We start from the raw sequence: 22,744 nt of genomic DNA on the forward strand, positions 1-22,744 counted from the left end.
AAAAGTAACTACCTTTTTTCTTTTAATATAGATGTAGTACAGAATGTTTAATTACAGCAGGACAGTGCTTCCAGTTAAATAAAATTAAAAACCTTTATTTTCCCCAAATATAAAATTACTAAATTAATGTCTTAAAAGAATAAGAATATGGAAAAAGCTTTAAATTATACCACCATTTACCACAGTAACCATGATTACCAATTACATACTCCATTGCTTTGGCAAAAAAGATTTTTCTCTTAATAACTGCATATAAACCTACCATAGCAAAGACTGTATACATCTTTATATTGCACTTATTTATATACAGGGATAAATGAACTGTAAAGTCTGCATATACTTGGAATGAGCAAATTTTCAAAATAAACTGAAAGCAGAATGGTAAGAGCAGGTATGAATATTAAAAAAATGCTTAGAAATGTAATACATTTATGTACAGACTGTACGGACTGTATTAACAAACAATATGTACATAACAATTTACTACTATTGATATTTTAGTATAACTCAGTGTTCATTAATACAGACCTTTGGTTGTATTTAGTTGTTTAGTAAGATCTAAGCTTGCATACCTCCAAAATGCAACAAGGTATAAAATAAAGCACAACAATTTGCCAAATGGTACAAAAACTACTATTGTCAGTTCCATTAAACCCCAAAAACTAGTGTCTCTGTCTAGCCCCAAAATAGTTCTTATACTTGGAATCTCTATGTGCCATACACAAAAAGAACACCTGAATGTTACATATCTGCAAAATTACATCCCACAACACTTTTTTTGTAATGTGCAATTCATTTTAATAATACTTTCTAACGAAAAACAGAAGCTAACTTCATAATTTTCCAACATGCACTTCTGCAATGACATTGTGAACACTTTTAAATTTTACCAGCAAGATTAAAAAATATATGTGTGTGCCTCCCTTACTCTAAAAGACTATTACCAGTAACTGCTATTTGCTAAGTGTGCTCAGACGTTCGTATGAACTACGCAGTTTGCATGTGCCCGACATTTAGCTTCAAGGTCATCCTGAGTTTGCACACAATGAAGCAAATCCACAAACTTCAAAAGAAACGAACATACTTTCCTTTACAAAACAATCATGCAACTGAAGAAGAGCTGGGCATCCCGTGAACTGTTGTGCTTGTCGGAGTTCCGCTTATGGCGTTGAAAATGTGCAGCGAGTTGGGCATGACACTGGCCTTTTCTTCCACTGGAGTAATCTTAAAATGAAAGACATGTATTTACCAAAATGTTTCAAAATGGCACAGGCATGTCTAAAACAGCTAACCAATTTCTTGATGTGCTGCTTATCGACTCAACCTCCCAGTACTTTTTCAACTGCACAAAACTTTTTGGAAATGGTTACTCTTTTCAGCCATCTCCTCCCAGATTTAGGAGAAGTTACTTCTCCTATCTCAGTTCTCCTAACTCAGATATTACACATGCTTGGATAGTTTCTGTCATTCCTCCTGTCAACTTTCAAAAGGAGTTTCATAGTGACAACAAGCTAACTTTTTGCCCTTTTTTGGTTTTCCTTTTTTTGACTTAGAGGTATGATTTGAGCATTTCATACAAAAAGCTATCAAAACACTGAAAATATTTCATTCTTAACAGCTATAAACGAAGCTAAAATTAGAAATACCATAAAAAATTATATAAAGATTAGACAAACTAATAGAACAGAAGTAGAGAAAACTAATTACCATCCCATCTGATCATATTGGCAAGCAGCAGAGGAGAAAAAAAAAATCTGTTAAGATTCTTTTATGCATTTTTATAGCAAATTTTTTGCAGTTGTTAAGACCTTGTATGGTTACATTACAGCTAATAGTTTATTCAGTGATGCAAAGCTCTTTTTCCCAAAACAGCAATAGGCAGATACATAAAGGAGACATTTAAAAAGATTTAAGTGAAGACCTTCATGTTTCTAAGTCTTCAGGGGAATTATCAATCTAACTGAAAAAACCCAAAAGCCTAAAGCAAAACCACCAACAACATGGAATGTTTTAATTATGTACAACTAATTACATTGGTATAAGAACACAGTGGTAGGTCTATAGTACATATTACTGCAGTCAGTGCTGTACTTTCATATCTTGTTCACAGTATCTTATGGATATCAGTTGTTTGCCTAAATGTAAACCAAGAGAAGAAGGGGCAATGTGATTTACACCTGAAGTTTCAGGACATGCTTTCTCTTATCACCAATCTTTGGAAACTCACAAATGTCAGCATTTTTTAGACATCTACATTTTCCACTGAGTTCAAAGTACTTTTTCTTATGTACAAATTTTCATTTTATTCTTTTACTTTTTCCTATGCCAGGGGAATGCTAATCTTGCATTTATCATTAAATTCTTTGACCAAAACACTTGCCTCTCCTTACCAAAGGGTATTCTGTATCACTGTCTAATTGTCTCATGTACCTTGTTCATCTCAATCAGCTTTCCATTCAGTTATCCTCCATTCCAAATCCTCCTCTGCTTATCAATAAATCACATTGAAATATAGTCAAACTGTCCCACTTCTGTTAGCTAAGCAAATTCTTTTTCTGTTCCACAAATCTTTCACAACTGTTTCCTTCTACTACCGTTTTTAATTTAAAAAAACAAATCCAACCACATAATTCTGGGAAAATGGTATCACTTCCTATAAACTTTGGTTCACAAAGTTTACATCTATTGATGGTAGTTAAAAAGAGTTAGTTGTGTCATAAGCTCTTCTCTGTGACAGGATATCAAAATAGGTGAAGGAAAATAAAGCCAACGTGCTTCATCATAATTATATCAGAGAGTTGGTCAGAACACAGTACCTGAGAAACCACGCTGGGAAATAATGGAAAGCAATAGAGCATGTGAAGTGCACTTTAGACAAGTGGCACATTTTTGAATAAAAAAAAGTTGCCATAAAAGTTTTGGGTACCGTCTAAGCAAAGGCAGAATAAAGGCAAATCTCTCTTTAGAATTATAAACCATTCTCTGGTTCTGGAAAAAGGTTATAAAAGTAAAAGTGGATGAAAGAAAAGGGGGCTGAAGTCATGAATATAATGAATAAAAATGTCAAGGCATGTCAGGGATCGAGCACTGAACTTCAGCTCTTCCTGTCCTACAGAAAATAATATCTTTGTCGTTGAACTCATGAGACATTTCTGCCGTGGAACCCAGATGCAGAGGTTGAGTGGTACATTCCACTCCACAAAAGTTCTGGTTTTCCTTCCCTCCATATTTGTAACTTGTCAGTATTGGACTTCCCTCAAGAAAATGTATTGGAATACCTTTTAAAAGACATTTAACTCTTTGTTGCAAAAGCAACTATTTATACCTCCAACATCGATGAAGAAAGGGCTAAACTTGCAGATAATACGTATTAATTTCATTACAATTGTTTTATCTTTCCTGTAGTCTTTCTCACCTACAAAAAACCAGGCTGGTGCCAAGAAAATACACAAGCAAAAAAAATTAAGGTCCACAGTTTCATCACAGGCTTATACTCACACAGAAAGGAAAAAAAAAACCCAATTATTTTGTGTAAAGCATCCCATATATTTCCCCTATTCTTTTCACATTATAGTTACATTCTGAATGATAGTATGCATAATTTAATTTCAGCACATACTTGCTCATGCATTATTTCAGAAAGCTCTTTTGCCATTTCTCTGTAGTTTGCCTTCATTTCTTCTTGATATTCCAACTGATCTTCCTTTATCAGTCGTTCATTTACACCCAGAGCATGCCCACAGGCTTCAACAAATTGCCTGATATAGAGAAAATAAGAAAGTTCTCAAACAGAAATCCAAATGATTGATTTAAAATGTCAGCTTAAAGTATATTATTAATGAATCAGAACACTTTGAAAGTTGAAAGCTTCAAAAATATTTTTTAAGAGTCTTGGGAAAAAGGTCAATTTTTTTTTTCCCTCTCCCCCATCCCCAAGAAATCCCAAACCTCCCATGCCATACCTAAAAACTTCTTTTAGGAGCTTTACTTTATTGTCTGGATATCTTTTGGTGTTAGTGTCATCTAAGAAAGCTCTTGCATATGCTAATGGACCAGCATTAACCTAAAAAGAACAATAATTAAAAACCAGTCAGATTATCTGACGTACTGTCTTAGCAATAACAGGTGCTACAGGTATCTATTGGATCTGATTTTCTTATGAGAATACATTGATTTCCAAAAAGCTGGACTTAGAAAACAAGAAAACTTGTAAAGATGGAGCCTTAAACCAGGAGAGGTCTCTCCAGTGCTATAAACCTGTCCTGGCACAAAGAAACCACTTCAATTATGTGGCAAAGTAGCTGCAGATATTATCAATCTGTCATCTCTGTTACGCAATTAGGGTGGGAAGATGAGCTAACCTACTATTGTTTGGTCTGTGCATCTATTGAAAACACATTTCCAAGCTGAGAATTCTGCAAAAACCTGCAGAAGTTTAATTGTGCTCTTAGGGCAGCTACAGGAAATGTGGTTTCAGTGACTTATGACTCATCCTTATTATTCCTTCATATTATCAACAAGAGCCTCTCCCTTCTCATCCCATAATACTTGCTTGATAACTTACTGTATTCCTTCATATTATCAACAAGAGCCTCTCCCTTCTCATCCCATAATACTAGCTTGATAGCTTACTGATTCTGGAACATTGGTTTGGTTTTTTTTCCCTTTTCTGTTGAATGAGACAGCTGGTCATATCAGGTGACTGTGTTAACAGTTCAGTTGTTTCCAATCAATTTAAAATAATAGAGCAGCACATTTGTCGCTGCATTTTTTGAAGATCCTTTCCATACTGACTTGTACATGCTACACCTGCTTCAGGTACCCTGTTTTGGTGAATCTGATGGCTTCTTTATACATTCCACTTCCTGCCTGCCTTAGGCAAAAAGGCATGCACAATGAGATTTTCTATGGTTATCTTCTTCCTATATGTTATCACTCACTCTTTATCTCCATAGGGTTCTTACAAAAATATCCTAGACCTACTGTGAGCAGACCTACAGCTAGGCAAAATATGCTAATTTATCTTCAGGTTCATCTATTATCTTATAGCAGTTTCAGCTTTACACCAAAATCTGGTAGGGCTTGGAATGCAACATATTCCAGAGATGAATCTTAATTCTTTCATGCAACTGTCTCTGAACAGTTGTTTATATTAAATATTTTTATTTCTTTTCCTATTCAGGAAATAACTGCAGACAGTGACACTCTTGAATGTGCAGAATAGAAACCAACTGTAAAATGCTACTTATATAATTTTTCATGGACAGAAGTGAATGAAACTGCATGGCAAAGGTCTTACCTGAACACTGACACTTCCCTGTAGCTTCAGCTGCAATTTGATCATATCTACTTCAGCTGAAGAGCAAAGCTGCCTAAGCTCTGCAACTTTTTTACTCATTTCATCAATGGCTACTTCAATTGGGTTTAAATCAGTGTGGTGCTGGTACATCACTGGAATGCGCTTTTTCACATATGGGAAACAATGTATGGCTGTGGACAGAAACACATTTAACTTAGTCAGGAAAAGGTTTTTTAATAAGGTGTGCTTTGAGAGAATCTCATGCTAAAATCTCATTTTGATGTAATTAGCTGCCCAATTTAATAACTTATCTAATTAGAAATTTTACCAAATGAACGGGGAAGCAGGGCATTGAAATGTAAGTATGCACAGTGTTACATGCATTACAGCAAAGAAAGATCACTGTCATTACTGCTATTAATAACCACCAAGAAATAAACCACTGGAACTTAATTTATATGAGAACTCTGAAAAAAACTGCTTAACATTCACAAATCTCAAGGAAGAGAAGAATCCCAAAATAGCAAAGCTGTATTTTCTATTTCCTCACAAGTACTGGCTATGGACAGCTATAAAGTCACTTCTTATTATAAAGTCACTTATTTGTTTTTACAACTATATTAATACAGAAACTCGTACTTAACAGAGACAAAACACAAAATAGTCTTTTTCTAAGAAAAAGGAAAGCCAGAGTCCAGATTCAGAATTCTGAAAGCTTAAGGAAAAGGAGATAATAATTTTGAGAATTCCCCACTGAAGAAATCAGTCTGAAAAACCTAGCTGTGGCCAGAAATATGAAAAGGATTTTAGCTGATAGCTATAAAGAACTTAGGTGAAATGAAAAAAAACCCATACAGAACAAAATCAGACCATTTCAACTAATGTTTCCAGTGAAAGCATCCATTCCATCAGTACCTGTCAAAATAGTCCTTCTCTTACACTGTTCTTCTACTCCTCCTTGTCTTTTACCACCTTGAGTAAAAGGCATCTCAAACATGAAGCGACGAATGTTATGAGTCCTTTCAAATTCTGTTTTTCTTTCCTGCAGCTCCTTTTCTTCAAAGTATGGAATTACATGTGTAACTTGAATATATGCGTATTTTGAATCTAAATCCTTAGGATTTACCTTAAAAACAGGACAAAAAAAAAGTCAAATAGCTACATTGTGAATAAAGTGGACCTAATAGTAGTCACACAACTTCCAGGAATTAAATTTGGTGTCTTAACCTCTAAATTATTGAAATTGTGGGAAATGTTCATGCTTTCACAGGGGTTTCCTGTATTCACTTTTTAACTACTAGGAAGAAAGACAGCCAGATGCATTACAGCACATTGTGGATTTTTTGGTTTATTTTGGTTCATTTGGTTTTTGGAGGTTTTTAACCACTCATTAGAATGAAACCCAGCACTTTCATCAAGTCCTCGTCTCGTGTTAAAGTTCAAATTTGAAATGCCCACCATTACTGCACTTTAAGGCCAAAATGCACAGAAATTTTTGAATATTAAAGTTCAAATATTGAAATGCCCACCATTACTGCACTTTAAGGCCAAAAAACCACAGAAATTGTTGAATCAAGGATTCAAAAGGATCCTTATCAAGGAACAAAAAGAGGAATGAAATTATACTAAGAGGAAATCACCCTAAAGTCTAAGGGTGAGGAGAAAAACACCATAAAATCTAAGGCTGAGGTGTGGAAAAGGGAAGAACTTCCAAAGAATGACTGGGCATGAACGGGCAAGAAATATAGCTGAAGTTAACACAGAATATGATCATAATCCAAATTTGTTCTAAGATACAATTATTGTTTTGAGAGGTAACACTGCAGAAATTAAGCTTTTTGTTTGTTCTAAAAGGCATACTTAGTAGGAGATAATATTCCTCTCACGCCTTTCCAACAGCAGAGCTTTTAGACGCAGATGCTTGTGTGCCAAATGAGTAACAGCCAGTGATCCCACAGCATTTCAAATAAATTAATGAAAGCAGTATATTAGAATTTTTAGAGAGAATAAAGATCATACTTTGCCAGAATCCTGAATCATTTTGACATTTTCAGCTCCAAATTTGTCAGAGTAGAGTTTTTGGAGTCTTTGGGAAATTTCTGAAAGAGGTGTGAGTTTAGGCTCTTTATAGATATATTCCTTTCCATCTTCATCCTCAAAGAAACCCTGTAAAAAATGAAGTAATCAAAATCTTGGGGAATAAAACATAAGAGAAATTACTAAGATGGACATAATGGGTGTGGTTCAAAGGAAATATAGACATTTAACATTAGTATTCAAGCAAACATAAATAGACAGAAATTAAAATCTAAGTAAAAAGATTTTCTAAGAGAATAAAAAAACAACAGAAAAATGTAATTCTCTACTACAATATGAGCAAAAGATAATGGAAACACAGAGTTTGAATTTTAAAAGTTTGTAGCAATTCTATGGTGTGACAAGCCTTTGAGATAAGTTTCCTTCACTTTTTCTTAAAAGTGAACTTGCAGCACTGTTTCACTCACCAAAACTGGTAGTCTTGCCCAACATGACTATCTGATTCACAAGTGACAACTTTTTTGGCAAAAGTTTACATAAAAATAATCTGAAATTTTTTCCTTATGTAGTTATAAAAAAATAATTCCACAAGATAAAATATAATTATGCAAAGATCTTAATTTTTTGATGTACTATTGGTATATACTTCTTTATTTTTATAACACATACCATTGTTTTTAAAACCATACCTAAATGCATGGAAAGTGAAACAGTTCGTTGGTTTAAAACAACAAGCCATGTTGAGTTCATGTTTGAAACCAGAAAATAAATATTTTTGTCATAAACGAAACAGACAAAATAGAAAAGCACAACATATCATGTATAAACACAGGCTAGATTGACAAAAATACCCACACCAAACTAAGGTGAAATGCAGTAGTTTGTACTGCATTGCTTGCTTTGTAAGCAGTTACTGTAATTACCTCAACATCTGTCTCACTGTCTGTAAACTGGTATTGCTATAAAGTCATAAAAGACAACAGAATACATGTAAAATTATACTGCTCAGAGTATTTTACAATTCTCCATGCTCAGCTGGACAATTAAGCAACTGGGCTATGCATGTAGAGAGTGTATTATTTGATACTGCGTGATACCATAGGGATACAGAGGCATTCTAGACACGTACCAGAGGATGTGAAGCTGCCCAATACACAGCCAGAACTTTGGTTTGAAGCATGCAATACTGATGCATAGAAAAGAGTGATTTGTTCTCTAAATGGAGCTTGATGTTACTTTTTGACTTGCAATGGCTATTAATGCATACCAATCTAAGAAGCAGCCTTGCAAACCACACTGTAGCACTACAGACATTAAGTCAATGCATTGCTAAAAACTGACATTACAGAAAACTTACCGCTGCCTTAAGGTAGTAAACAAAAGAAGAAAAAAGGAAAAAAGGCAAAAAAATTTACTGAGGAAAATTATAAGTTTTACTGGAATTGATAAATGTTTTAAAAATAAATTACTGATGGCATTTCTTTATTTCATACAGAACACACTCCATGTGCTTTTGATGTCACGGCATCAATAAAGATGATGAAAGAGTAAACCTTGTAAAATAAATTCAGGTTTTTCCTACTGCATAGAGCAGGCCAATGGAAGTAACACTCACTTGTCCAAAGAATGCTACCCTGAAATAAGTCCCCAGCAGCCTCTTGCCTGTATGCATAACTTCAGTAACTTTACTGTATGCTCGATGAAGGGTGTCATATAAGTGAGCAAGCCTCTAAAAATAAAAGAAAACAATAATGAGGGAGAAGAACAAAACACAACTTTCCTGTCTTAAAATAACAAATTATGTCCTTGTATCCAGTAACAACTGAAAACATTCTTTTATTGAATTAGTATTAGCAGTTGTAAAAGGATGACAATATGTAAGACTAATTTTTAATTATTTGTATTTAAAGAAAAAAAATTAATTATTTCAAATTAAAACAAACATTTCAATGCATTCAAATTTCAGTTACTATTTTAATACTCTTATTATGTGATGTCCAATGTGTCATGCAGTTAGACTTGAAATTCAGGATTTTCTTCTTGCTCAAATTTACATTTGATGAATTAAATACCTCAAAATCTCTCCGTTTTTCATAAATGGGAATGATAAGTTTATATATATCAGCAATGAGTTCATAGCGCTCTGCCTTCCAGAGTCCATCAGCACACTGCTCCAACAATTCCATCAGCACATCCTACATTTGGATACACAATTGAAAGTGTAAAACAATTCAGTACTCATCAAAAGCACAGCAAATAATTATACCAAAATTCTTCCCAGTGAAAAGGGAAATCTTGCCTTAAAACAGAATTATGTACACTTTGTAATTTAAGTTATTGTGGCAATCAAAAATTGCTAAAAGTAAACAAAACAAGACAGAATGGTCCAAGTTTACACACATACTGCTTTTATTTACAAACAGCATGTATGTTTTAGATATTCTTTAAATTTCTTTGGATCTTCTGCAAGCACTCTTGCATCACAGTGGTGAAGCCAGAAGCTGGGAAAAACTCCTTTCATGCTGTGAAGCTACTCCATTCCACCTCCTTCTTCCCTTTGGTCGAGGACTAAGTCAGCATAAAGACATCACTAAGAAAATCAATTTTTAACACTGCAAGCACAGACTAACAAATTGTACCCTTATCCATGTGCTGCAACAGATCTTAAAACACTTCCTCCTTTCCCCCAGTCATTATGGGGCTGCACAGACTCCTCAGTACCTCCATTCTCAGCAGCCAAGTGGTGACAAGTGACAGACCAGTGTCACTGCTGGACCACGAGGGCTGTCCACAAACACTGGTTTATGACACAAGTCTGAATTCAGACACCAGAGGGCATCCAGATGTAGCAAGTAAAATTTTGTTTACAAAAGGAAAAGAACATGAAGAGCAGAAGCTTCAAGTGGGAGAGCTGACAGGAAGGAGCAAAACAACACAACATTTTTGAGCCACTTTTCTCAATATTTATCTATTCTCATGGGAAAAGTTTTTTTCCACATATGTAATGTTTCCCTTGACACCTGTAAGAACAGCCTCTTGCCCTTAGTGGTGCTCTTCTTGGAAAAGTCTGATTCTGGACTGGACTTTTTCCAGTTTGTTGACACCTGTCTTGACTTTTGGGGGTCAGTGCTGGACACAAGGTTAGAGATGGGGCTCCACAAATGCCAGCATAAAAGAGAAAAAACTCACTTCCCTCTGCTTCGAGTCAATGCTCTCAAACACCACACAGCCTGCACTGGCTTTTGTTTCCACAAATGATTCCCATTCAACAGGCTCTCCACTAGAACTTCCAGGTCTTTCTGCAGAGCTGCTGCTTAGCCTGTACTGAGATTTTTTTGCTGATTTTTTTTTTAAAGGTGCAAGGCTTTGCACTTGTCTTTGTACAGCCTTGAGAGGACACTGTGTTCCTGAGACCTTCATTTACCCATGTGCAACCCAGGACAATGCCTCTCATGGAATGTCACAGGCAAACAACTGTTTTGATGAAATGCACACAGTAGCCCTGTTAGAAAGCAAAATCCCAAACTAAATTTTTGGCTAGCTTAGGTAACCCTGGCCTCAGACAGAATTCTTTTAAAATGAGAACTAAATTGAGAATTCCAAAATTTTAATTTTTTTAAAAATGAGGAACTATACAAGTCTTAAGAAAAATCTCACTTAACTATGAAGAGGTTTTATAAACTGGAGAACATGAAAGTTATTTGACCCTTTTAAAAACATGAAGGGATTCTCTCTGATCCTCCAATACTTGTAAATGCTCCTCTGGAAATTTAACTCTAAAATAACTAGCAAAAAGGGAAATCTCAGGTTTTAAGGGAAGAAATTCCACATGGCTTGTTACCATGTATAGGAAAAATTCTCATCAGAGCAAATTTTGCTAAGTAGTAGTGAAATACAGCTTGAAAGATGTTTCTGCTTTTTGACTTCTGTACCCAAATGATCTAATTTTTTTTCTCAGACAATACAGTTCTGCTTACTTTTGAACACACTGAGGAAACACTCCATTTATGAATGTTTCTATTCCTGAAGGAACAAGGCTACCTGTTCTGAAGCACTTCTGAAATGATTTTTAGTCTGCTAAAGCCAAACAGTTCTTCCCTATTGTTACTCTTGTTATCATTACTGTTATTAGTTCTCCCCTATTATTACTTTTCCCATGTTTCAGACAACTTTCAGAAGTTATCTGAAAAACAGTAACCTTTTTCAATATTTCATCAGTTATAGTACTACATGGTTAAGTTTAGAAAGGGTTGCATGCAGGGAAAAAATGAAATTTGGCTTGGTTTGATCCTTCTGCAAGCTGTACAGGCTTATATTTTCACTCTTGGCTTACTTCCAAGGAAATACTGAGAGATGGAAATAAATTTGTGTAGGGTTCAATGACCCAGAAAAATCAGTATATTCTTTTTGCAGGGAGTGACTAATGAAAAAAAGAATAAAGACATTCCAATTTTAAAAAATGCATTATAATTTTACTCTGACAAATGGTCTGGCAGGAAAACAGTGACAGAAATTTCCAACAAAACTTTCCATCAGCAGTAGTCACTAGAATTCCTGATCTTCAATAACTTAGAGCAGCTTGCATTTTGCTTTGAGTAACATCTAAAATTCATGCTGGATCAGAATAAACAATTATTTTAAAAAGACTGCACAAAAATTGAAAAAAAAAATACAAACCACAAAACAATTTGCACAGTCAAGTAATATTGTCATACAGCTTTAACATACACTAATTAAAACACAAGAAAAATATGTTTGTTGTACCATTACACTTACAAACCAGAGGGTTTTCCAATATGACTTCTGCCAGTTGTGGTCTGCCCCTCTCTGCCACAACTATACCAGCAAATACATAGTGCAGACATAGCTTTTCATAAGCAAGATTATTAACATTTTCATATAGGCTGCTTACTAGTCAAATTTACTGTACAGCCTGCACAGATGGATCAGCAAAGACTCAAGGAGTGAAACTTAAGCCAGGAAAAACACATGGACACGAGTTTGGTGTCAGCAAAACTACTTTCACTGTTATGGCATATTTGCTTAGGGAAACTGTAAACAGCAAAAAACCAGTGAACAGATTTTCATGATTTCTGGTGGAGTAATACTGTAAATCCAAGTCAGTTTTACAAAACAACAGATTTTGCTAACTTTAATAAGTAACCCACATTAGTGTTCATCCTTTTAACTAGAATAAACCCCCAATTTGCTTTTATTCCAAAAGTGGAATAAAAATTGAGTTGATGTGCTAGCACTATATTTAAAATATATGTCTACAGTAAATTCTCTAAATCTAGGCCACCTCACAGATTTTTTTAATTTCAGCTTTAGGGTATGAATAGTAGATCAGAAAACAATTATTGTATCCCTTATACCAGTAATTCTCCAGTAAACAATTGCAAAAAAAATTTGCAAAAAACCCCAGCTCTTCCATGTACGTAAATTTTAACATTTTTATGTTTACTTACTTCATTGAAGTGAACATCTTGCATTCCAACATCCTCCATCATTGAAGCCTCTTCATCAATATTCGGTGTGATTACTCTGAAAGCAGTACAACCTTGCCTAAACATCCCTGTCATTGAAAAAGAAATACAGACAAATTTAATTTTTTCCAGCAGGACAACACTGGGCTGTTTCGTGATTCTGGATAAAGCAGAAGCCATATTTAAATATACCCATCACCAAATAAATAAAGAAATAGATCAGCCTCCCACTGCATGATTAAAATACAAGACCTTACATTACCGTGAATGTACAAATGGGTTTAAAAAAATTCAAAAACATTAATATCTGGACCCTTACCTACCCAACTAAGTAGTGTCTGAATCTTCCTACTTCATCTTAAATTTGTCTCTAATCTAGTCCACCCTAAGTCTAAAGTACTCAAGGTAACTTTTACAGTGTTTAATTTTAAACTGTCACGAAGTCATGCTGGACCTGGCACATCATTTTTTCCAGTCTGAACAATATGAATGACATTAACCATAAAAAAATGATCAAGGGATGGCAAACCAGATTATTCAAACACAGAAAACCAGGAAAAAAAAACTAACAAAATACCAATTTAATTTCCTTTACTGAAGAAAAAAACCCTAAAAATGGAGTATAGAATGTTCCAACATGAAACCCATGTCTTTTACCCATGCTGTTTTAGATATTTTTGATTACATCAGACTGCTGAATTAAGAAAACAGGATTTTCTGTATCAATTAAAAAATCAAGCATGATCAGTATTGGAAGCATGATCAGTATTGTTATGGAAGCTTAAGGATTTGCACATATTTATTTTACATTTTATTTTACATAATTGGACGAATTTTAATCATTCCTCCAAAGATTCTTGCTGCTCAGTTAGGAGTTCTGACCATCAGAGGTTTTATTGAATGATTGACTCGAGCAGTTCTGACCATCAGAGGTTTTATTGAATGATTGACTCAAATGCAAGGGGCTTTTCTGTTCTTAGAAGTATCACAGGTAGAAGTCTGATCCTCTTCTGAGAGGAAACGAATTTTATATGACAGTATACAAAAATAGCAGAACAGACAAAGGACTCACAAATAAATAGAAACTATCACTAGTTCTCAGGTATCATCAGGCTTCCAACTGGACACAGATATTTGTCCTAGCAGCTTATTTCAGATTTGGTCTCAGAGAAGGTTCTGAAATCACTGGGGCAAAGAAAACAGCCTACACACTGCACAAGGATTTGGTGAGAAACACAACAAGAACAGAGAGAACTCATCTTTTAGACTCATGATTTTACTTCATTTTGAACTGTCATGCAAAGGCAAAGCTAAAAAGATGCAAACATGAATTTGCCCACAAATCCAAAACACTATCTCAGCATCATAATGTTTTAACAGATTCCTGAAATTTTCTTCACGAGAGCCCTTTTTGTTAATTTAAGTCATATCTCAAATCCCTGACTGAGAACTCTTCTGATCCTGTAGATGAAAGGCAGTTTTCTACCCTATCTCAAGGGTCGTCAGAATCCACTTTTACAAACAGCTGCTGGCACAGAATATACCACAACAAAGTGAAACAGCCTGAGCATTACTGTCATTGATTGAACATCTGAAAATTTGTACAAATTTATTTTGACTCCTCTGGCAATGCCAGGTTTCCCTAGAGGCAGTGAGAGACTGACTACGTGTAGAAACAGGAATATTCATGGATAACTTTGCTTTAGAAAGGATCTGATTTGAGCTATTAGCAACTCAGGTGTATAATTGAAATTTTTACTTTCCAAAAATTTTACTTTGCCTTCATCTGAAATGCTGCTCCTTAGATATGCAAGTTTACTCTTTAGTATATGAGTTTCCTACCTGGTTAGGTCAGAATTTTTTTCCCTAGTGAACACTGAAATACCTACAACTTACCCAAGGAAACGATTGAATTTCCCAAACTCTAATAAAAAAGATATTTGAATACATTAAAATAAGGTTTTGAAATCATACCTTTTCGTGTGAGATATTCTGCAACCAGTGCTGCTACATGGACATAGCACATTGCTGCCTAAAACAGAAACAGTAACGATCTTTTAAAATACAATTTAAATGGGAATATTAAAAACAAGGTATATGAGAGCAAGGGTACGACACAATTTCTTCAGTTTTCCTTTTTGCTGCTTTGCAGGTGATATTCTACGACTACTGCAAGAATTCTCCACCTCATTTATGTAAAGCAGTAACTGTGCAAGTGCACTCCTTCTTAACCAGAGCACTGAGTGGCATGGACAGCAGCTCACAATCTAAGAGTGACCCTGGGTCACAAATCACAAGGTAGGAACATCATGCTGTGATAAAAACAAGTGAAACTCTTTTTGGGGAGGGAGATATTTTAAATGTTAAGCTATTGATGATTCTACTCGACATTTGGTAGCCCTTCTGCTAACCCATTTTGTCTGCTTTTTGGCTCCTGATCAAGAAAAATGCAGAAGAAACTGGTGACAGGCCATTTGAGAGAAGCAAGAGAGCTCTAATCTGTGAAAGGAATTTGAAGGAATTTGATTGGTGCAGTTTGGAAAACAGAAAAAAAAATAAGAGGGACAGAATAATTTTCAGATATCTGAGTTTTTTAATGGATTTGACACTGACCACTTTTCTCCAAAAAATTAAAAAGATTTCACATTCTTGTTTTATTAAAAAGGCTTAGGCTTTCAGCAAAGTAACTATCAGTTGAACAGCTCAAATGTGGAGGCTGCACAACCTCAAACAATGGAGGTGAAGGAAAAATATAAGAATCTGCCAGAAATTCTAACTCATACTTGGTATCAAGTTCAACTTGATGATTTGCAGACATCTTCATCTTGCACAGTCAAAGATTATATGATTTCAACCAAAAAATTAAAAACATAATTGCAAAGGACTAAAAGCCCTTGTCTTCTCAGATAGGTGAAGCTGTTCAGTTCAAGAGACAAGCTAAGAACAGAGCAATGTGTATGCCTCCTGTGTTGTTACTATGTAGAAGAACAGAATTCTAGTACTAAGAATTGAGTTAGGAAGATGGCACCTTCTATTTCTTGGAGATCTTCACTTGCTTACATGATGCTCATTTTAACAGATGTTTATGAAATGCAATGATTTCACACAAAACAATTTACTTTCAGATGGAAAAGCCTTCTAGAAAGAGACAAAATTAATCTGTATCCAGTTATAGTGTTAATGTCTCATTAAGACATATAACAATCCCCAATTCTGCTTTTTGCTAGAACTGAATATTTTAAGAGCACAGTAAAAACAGAAAGCTTTCCTTTTTTTCAAATAACACAAGAAATTATTTGTCAGTTTTAAGAACATTAGGAGCTTTTTTTAGTAAGCAATTTGGAATAAAATCAAACTAATTCTGTAAGGGCAACTGGAGGAGAATTCAAGGAGTGGCTTTAAGTGTTTAAGCAAGTAATAACAAAGATATTTTTAAGCAAAAGGCCTCTCTTCCATGGCTTGCATTGTGCATTCCATTCTTAGTAGTGTGTCAGCTATAGCAGTTAAACATGTTCCTTACATTAATAACCAGAAATTACTTACAGATGTACTTGGGTAGGACAAAAACTTATCAACTATTGAAACCAATCCAGCAACAATTCAAAAATTGTTAAAAATACTTATTCTGTTACATGCTAGCAACTACATATAGTACATTCCCTTTCTGTGAAGATGAGCTTAAGTTTATACCAGAACTAAAACTAATTTGATTTTTTTTCCTCTTACCTCTGAAAGATCTCCATTTTTAACATGGATCCTTGCCATGCTGTCTAACCATGTCTTCCTCAGTTCGGGTGTACTTGCATAAGACTTTGCCAAGCTGTACTGGAGGTCTACAAGCATTTCTGGATCATTCTCATGTTCCTTCATCTGAGCTGTAGCCATCAGCACTGTTCGAATCCGTTTGGTTAAATCCTTAACATCAGAAGGGAATGTAGTGTGCTAAAACATGGAAAAGTCAGGTTAACTACTGTGTTTTCCTAGTCATTGCACAGCAAAGTGATAAAGCATAACTGCAAAAGATGCTATGAAACAGTCTTCAAGCATCCTTCTACAGTATGGAAATAGGAATTAAAACAGACCTTAATAATTCTGTCGTTATTGGCACAATTGTTGATGATGGAAAGAGACTGCTGAAATCTAGTTCCTCCAATTCCAACCACATCAGCAATTAATTGGCTCACTGAAATAATAACCTTGACAGAAACAAATATCTTGTTAGTACGTATTTCATTAAATACTCTTGAGATGTACTTATGATGCAATTACAAAGGAAGTTTTGTTATTTATAATTGAAAAATCATTCTCCTAAATAAAATAATGTTTGGGGGTTCTTTTCCAATTACTTGTACAATAACATAGGCAAGATAAAACAGGCTTGTGTAAATTCCAGACACATAACTGACTGCTAGGTGAACTAGCCAGAGGTCATTAAACTGGCAAACTACTGATCCCAGCTTTTTCAAGACACACAACTCTCAAATTATTTGTTTTATTTTGAACTTCTATGTGCTTGTTGCTGCATTCTTTTCCTTCTTCAGATGCAACAGGATACAGCATTTAACAAACAAAGTAACATCTACACAACAGAATGTTTGCACTGACAAATAAAATTTATTTCCTACAAAACACAGGGTCATCCAAATGTTTCTAAATATTTCCTTGTACTGAATATATTTTTATGGCCATCTTCTTACTCTTAGTACCAGGCTTTCTTGAACCCCAAATAAATTATTTTAAGTCTATCTGACAGGGCTTTGCACATTGGTATGCAACTGTGTATTTACAATACTTAAAAAAAAAAAAAGAAAATATACTAACTTGCAGATGTGTTCTAACAAAAGACTTCTTCCCTGTGTAGTCAAAATTATTTCTCATCAAAAAGTACAGTAACTGTGAAGCCTCATTACGAATTGAACTCAGCTTGGAATTACAGTACTTCAGAATTTCATAGCACAGTGCAGAACACATATCAGCTCTACCTTCATAAAATGTAGAAGGAAACTGAGGAAAAAGAAGAAAACAAAGAATTTATTCATTAAAACTAGAGTCAGATCTTGATAAAATAAGCAAGTCAAGAAAAACACAAATGCATTCATATTCTCAAACAGTGGAAAGAAAAATTAGAGTAGTTCATGACATAAAATGATTTTACAGCAAATCAAAGGACAAGCATTCCACACTGTTGAGATCAGATTAGTCCTTATTCACCAATTTTATTTTGGGATGTTAGTTCTTAAATTCTTATATAGCATATTGTTGACTAAAGAACTGGACAAGTACTCGAAGATGAATTTTTAAAAACTTCTTACCTTGTAAATAAGTGCCCTTAAAGCACTGAATACATTTTTCAATGCTGTTTCTGACTGATTCTTCTGAAGGAAGCAGAGGTATACATCAAATACTTTCTTCATCAGTGGATTATGTCCATGATCAGTAAGTAGCTGATTCTTTAAAACAATAGCAAGGATTTAGGAATTTTGTACAGCAATACATTTATACTGCTCTAAGAACATATACAGATCATCAAAAAGCAGGAGATTTAAAAAATATAAGATGTTTAATAACACACATACCTGAATACTAACTAGGTATTTCTAAGACTTCATTAATTTTTCTTACGAAGGAAGTGTTGCCTTCTGAACAGACTTACAGAACACAATTGTTTTTATAAGTTGTTAATTAAATCCATTACTATTAATAGCTTTTTGAGGGGCACACTCGAAGTATTAACAGACTTTGCTTACACTGGCTTTAGCAGCTCAGAGAGGGGGATTTTCTCATAGCAGTATCTCCTACTACAATGTGATTTTACAAGGTCCTGCTCCTTCTGCAACCATCTCGGGGCACTCCACTCTTCCTTGCCATCACTGCATACATACAGGCCTCCAAAGGAATGGAAGAGCCTGAGTTCAAACTGGACATAAGGAGAACTTTTTCTACAGTCTGGGTGCTGAGGCAATGGGACAAGCTGCCCTGGGAAGTAGAGGATGCCCAGTTCCTTGGAAGGTTTTTTCAAGGCCAGGTTGGATGGGGTTTTGAGCAAACTGGCCTAGTTGTCTCTGCCCATGCAGAAGGGTTGAACTAGATGATCTCTGAAAGTCCCTTACTACCCAAACCATCTGATTTTATGCATTTTAGTGCAGTTTGTTGAATAGAAGCTCCTAATTGTCCTGTTTTATTTGCACCTTTGAGACTATTCTGGCATACTCTTGTCTACCTTCTCAATATACAACAGATAACCTTGAAGGACTGTCATTCCAAGCATGATGGGTTGATAATTGAAGGAATAGTGTTCATTCCTCTTTAAATCTCTATAGCTCGGTTATTAATTTTCAATCCTATAACCAGGTCTGTGGACAGAACTGACTCTGAACTCTACTAATTAAATTACCAGAAAAAAGGAATCTCATTGTAAATAAGCTCATGTTTTCATAACTAGATTAAAGATAAGACACTAAATTTGAATCTTCAAGCAAGAATCTGGATACACTGCCCCAATCAGAGGAGAAACAAGCTAGAGTTATCATCTCTCCTTTTTATGGCTTCCATTTTTAAATCTGGAAAACCTCAGAAAAACAGCCAAGAGGGGTAAGTAAAGCTATATAAAGATTCCACAGGAGAGCTACAGCAAATGATACAACTAAAGGAAGTCTTATTAGCAGACAAATGGAAAAAAGTTACAGAAGAGGAACACACAAATCACTATTAAGGAGTGCATTACTATAATAAGCAGCCAAGTTCAATATGAAAGTCTGAGAGTATCCAATTATGGTTTTGCCATAGATCTTTCACCTCACATGGCCTTTAAGAGCCACTTTTGCCACTAATATTAGACAGACACTAAAGCTCCTAGAACAATTTTTAAGTTAGGTTGAGGAAGGAGCTTTTCCCACAGATTCCTGCTGGTGTATGATGTATAGCTGAAGCCAAAGCATTTTGCTGTGAGATATTATTAGTTTTACATGAAAATAATAAAATACAATGCTAGAGAAGTTAAAAATAGCAATGCCATTTAACTAGACTATAAAAATGTAACTTAAAAATAGTTTTTAAAAGTATTTATTCTCAAAGATACTTAGGGGAAAACACCAAGTCATGAACGAACCTTAAAAGCCATTGTGAACAATGATAGAGTGTCCAGAATTGTAATGCAAACTTCGGTGGCAATATTTGCTTCAAGTAAAGACTGGTGAAGGACATCTGCATCTGAATGGCCATAGCCTACAGAAATTCCAAATGAAGTGTAAGTGCTGGATACAGTCATTTAAATGTTTCTTATTTCCAAAAGACTTGCTGAACTAGGAAAAGATTAACAAGCCTGACAGAAGTTAGTATTCAATACAGGAAAATAATTCATATGCATTTAAATAGTTTCAAATATGGTCAGACAATTATTCTAACATAATTTGCACAGGACTATAAAATACATTAAGTAAGAATTTCAGCAATAGAAGCATTAAACAGCAGTTAAAAACTATGTGATATTTCATATATATGTGCATGTAGACACACATGTATATATATACATAAAGCTACACAGTTTTATATATATATATATATCTATATACACACACATATATTAGTAAGTACTGCAGTAGGATGAAGTTACAGCTGAAAATATGTAGTTTTGGCAATTTAGTGATGTTACAATGGTTTTAAAGTTAATCACAAGTCAACCAGATAAAAATACGAAATAGTAAGAGTTGAAGGAATACAATCCCGTACTTATATGCAGTTTACCACCCAAGTAATGAATTCTGCTCTTGTAGCAATACAATGCAATAGCTCCAGATTTAACAAAAACATTCTATCACTTCTAGCTCCATAGTGAATTTTAATAGTTTTCAAAACGTATCCTGCCTCAGCACTGATAGTAATGTGTCACTAATGTTCCCTAAGACTGGCCATGAAGCACAGGATTGACAAACACGACTGGGCTGCTTTATAAACATTGGTCTGGGTCATGTTTATATGTCAGATTTACAGACAACTTGGCATCACTAAATCAATGACAAGGATGATAAACTTTTTGAGATCAAGTAAAGAACAGAAGAAATACCAAACTCTTTTGTAATGACACCTGGCCACCTCTTTCTGCACCTTCTTGCTTCCCTAGCTGAACTATGTATATACACACATAACCACCCGTTTCTTTAGATTTATATGTTCTTTCTTTAAGCACAAAACTATGCTGAAGTTTCTCAGAGATGAAAGGTATCATACCATCATTTCAGTTCTATTTCTAGCTTAGCTGGTTAGAAAGGGAGAAAATAAGTTTATAATTTACACTAATAGACAACTATCTTGCCAAAGAATCATGATTTTAGAAACAAGTAAATCAACTATTTCCACCAGACATTTCCTTTCTTTATGTATCCCACACAAAATATCTGCAAGATTATTCAAGTTCTGAATGTTACTATGGATACATGATAGATAGAGGCAGACTGACAACTAAACAAAACTGGAAGTTAACAACAAGAACAAAGATATAAAAATCAATTTCACACTTGACGTGCTTTTTACAGCAACATATTTTCAATTTGTAAAACCTTGGTCAATACAATGTGTAATATCCTGATATTTATTAACTGTCCATTAAAAATAACCCACCTATTATCAGTTTAGACAAAGTTATCTGAATAAGACACCTTCCTTCATAATTTCCTTCAGTTGGAAAAGAATGGAAAGTTTCTTTTTACATAAGCATGCATTTTTTAAAATCTTTCAGCTCACTGTTTCCTAACAAAATCAGTAAACATTGCCAAGTTCTGAAAGCATGAAATCTCTTTGCTCAGGGACATGCTATCTCTTTCTCAGAGTTTTTTTAAACCAGTCTTTATCTGCACAGTATTATACTGTGCCAAATGTGTAGCCACATAGTGTAAAGGCTTTCTTTTGTGTATCAACAACCATGTAGAAATTAGGATGATACAGCAGTAGCAGACTGATTGCAAAGGGGAAAAAAAAAGTAATTTTCACATACTTGTCTGACACTTTAAAAGCAAGCAATTGCATTTCTTACATTTAAACACATGTGATAATGCATTTATGAATAGAGAGGCTTTGTGGGATTTTTTTCACTTTTACACAAGACAATGTGATAAGTCTTGTGCAATTAGGCTAAGTTTTGCTTTATATTACAGAAAAAGAGCTAAAAGATTTTAAGGGACAGTTAGATATGCTTTGAGAAATCAAAGAATGAACACAGTGAAAATACAGTTAACTCAAGTAATTGTTTTACTGCACACAACTCTTTTCAATACGAGTGTTATATTTTACTGAATTAGTCAACCAGTTTCATTGTTTTTTGAAGCTGAAATTTGAGAAATGGTGCTTTAGAATACTTTACATACAGTATATTGCAATTTAGAAGCAGAATGTTTAAAAAGATAGGCCACAAGCAGATTTAGTTTTCAATACAGCAGTCTATACAAGCTGACTTCAACCTGATTAAATCTTACCATTGTCTACAGAAATTCCAAGAATACTTGATATCTTTCTCACACTGAAAACAGAAAAATCACTTCATTATTGGACGCTTTTTCACTTCCAGACAAACTAAATCATGGGCTCACAATCTTTGTAGAAATTCTAAGAAACTTATTTCTCCTCAGGGGATGTCAAAACATGGAGATATGGTCAGAATACATATATTTAATTTGAGACTAGTAATTTATAAGACCAGGTAGGAGGAAAAAATTGAAGCTTAAAAAAACAAATAGAAAAAAAAAAAAGTAAATTTTGTAACTGTGCGCAGCAAAAGTTTGAGGCGTACGTAACTAAAATAAAATATTAAAACACAGTTTTAAGATAGATTGTAGCTAACCATGCTCCATGTTATGGCACCACCCAGCAGTGATTGTTCTATCACAAAGAAGAGAACAGACCATGGACTGCTTCCAGCTATTCGTTTGAC

General features: G+C 34.6%; 1 protein-coding gene across 3 annotated transcripts in view; it reads right to left on the reverse strand.

Moving 5' to 3' along the window:
• Positions 1–22,744, reverse strand: part of DOCK9 (dedicator of cytokinesis 9) — an 83,560-nt gene continuing 60,816 nt past the window's right edge. The window contains exons 38-53 of one of the 3 annotated variants that reach the window (XM_041423412.1): positions 22,290–22,333; positions 19,931–20,046; positions 18,135–18,272; positions 17,644–17,826; positions 16,905–17,018; positions 16,549–16,764; positions 14,797–14,854; positions 12,805–12,911; positions 9,409–9,531; positions 8,952–9,065; positions 7,319–7,465; positions 6,215–6,425; positions 5,300–5,490; positions 3,963–4,063; positions 3,620–3,758; positions 1–1,224 (exon numbers count right to left, since the gene is read on the reverse strand). In XM_041423412.1, the coding sequence (XP_041279346.1) occupies positions 1,102–1,224; positions 3,620–3,758; positions 3,963–4,063; positions 5,300–5,490; positions 6,215–6,425; positions 7,319–7,465; positions 8,952–9,065; positions 9,409–9,531; positions 12,805–12,911; positions 14,797–14,854; positions 16,549–16,764; positions 16,905–17,018; positions 17,644–17,826; positions 18,135–18,272; positions 19,931–20,046; positions 22,290–22,333 (2,125 nt within the window). In that variant the 3' untranslated portion in view covers positions 1–1,101. Of the gene's footprint in view, positions 1,225–3,619; positions 3,759–3,962; positions 4,064–5,299; positions 5,491–6,214; positions 6,426–7,318; positions 7,466–8,951; positions 9,066–9,408; positions 9,532–12,804; positions 12,912–14,796; positions 14,855–16,548; positions 16,765–16,904; positions 17,019–17,643; positions 17,827–18,134; positions 18,273–19,930; positions 20,047–22,289; positions 22,334–22,744 lie in introns of those variants that run through there. The other 2 variants (XM_041423414.1, XM_041423413.1) reach the window with 2 other exon arrangements.

The sequence above is a fragment of the Onychostruthus taczanowskii genome, unplaced genomic scaffold (genome assembly GCF_017590055.1).
Source record: "Onychostruthus taczanowskii isolate IOZ18803 unplaced genomic scaffold, ASM1759005v1 scaffold77, whole genome shotgun sequence".
Taxonomy (NCBI): domain Eukaryota; kingdom Metazoa; phylum Chordata; class Aves; order Passeriformes; family Passeridae; genus Onychostruthus; species Onychostruthus taczanowskii.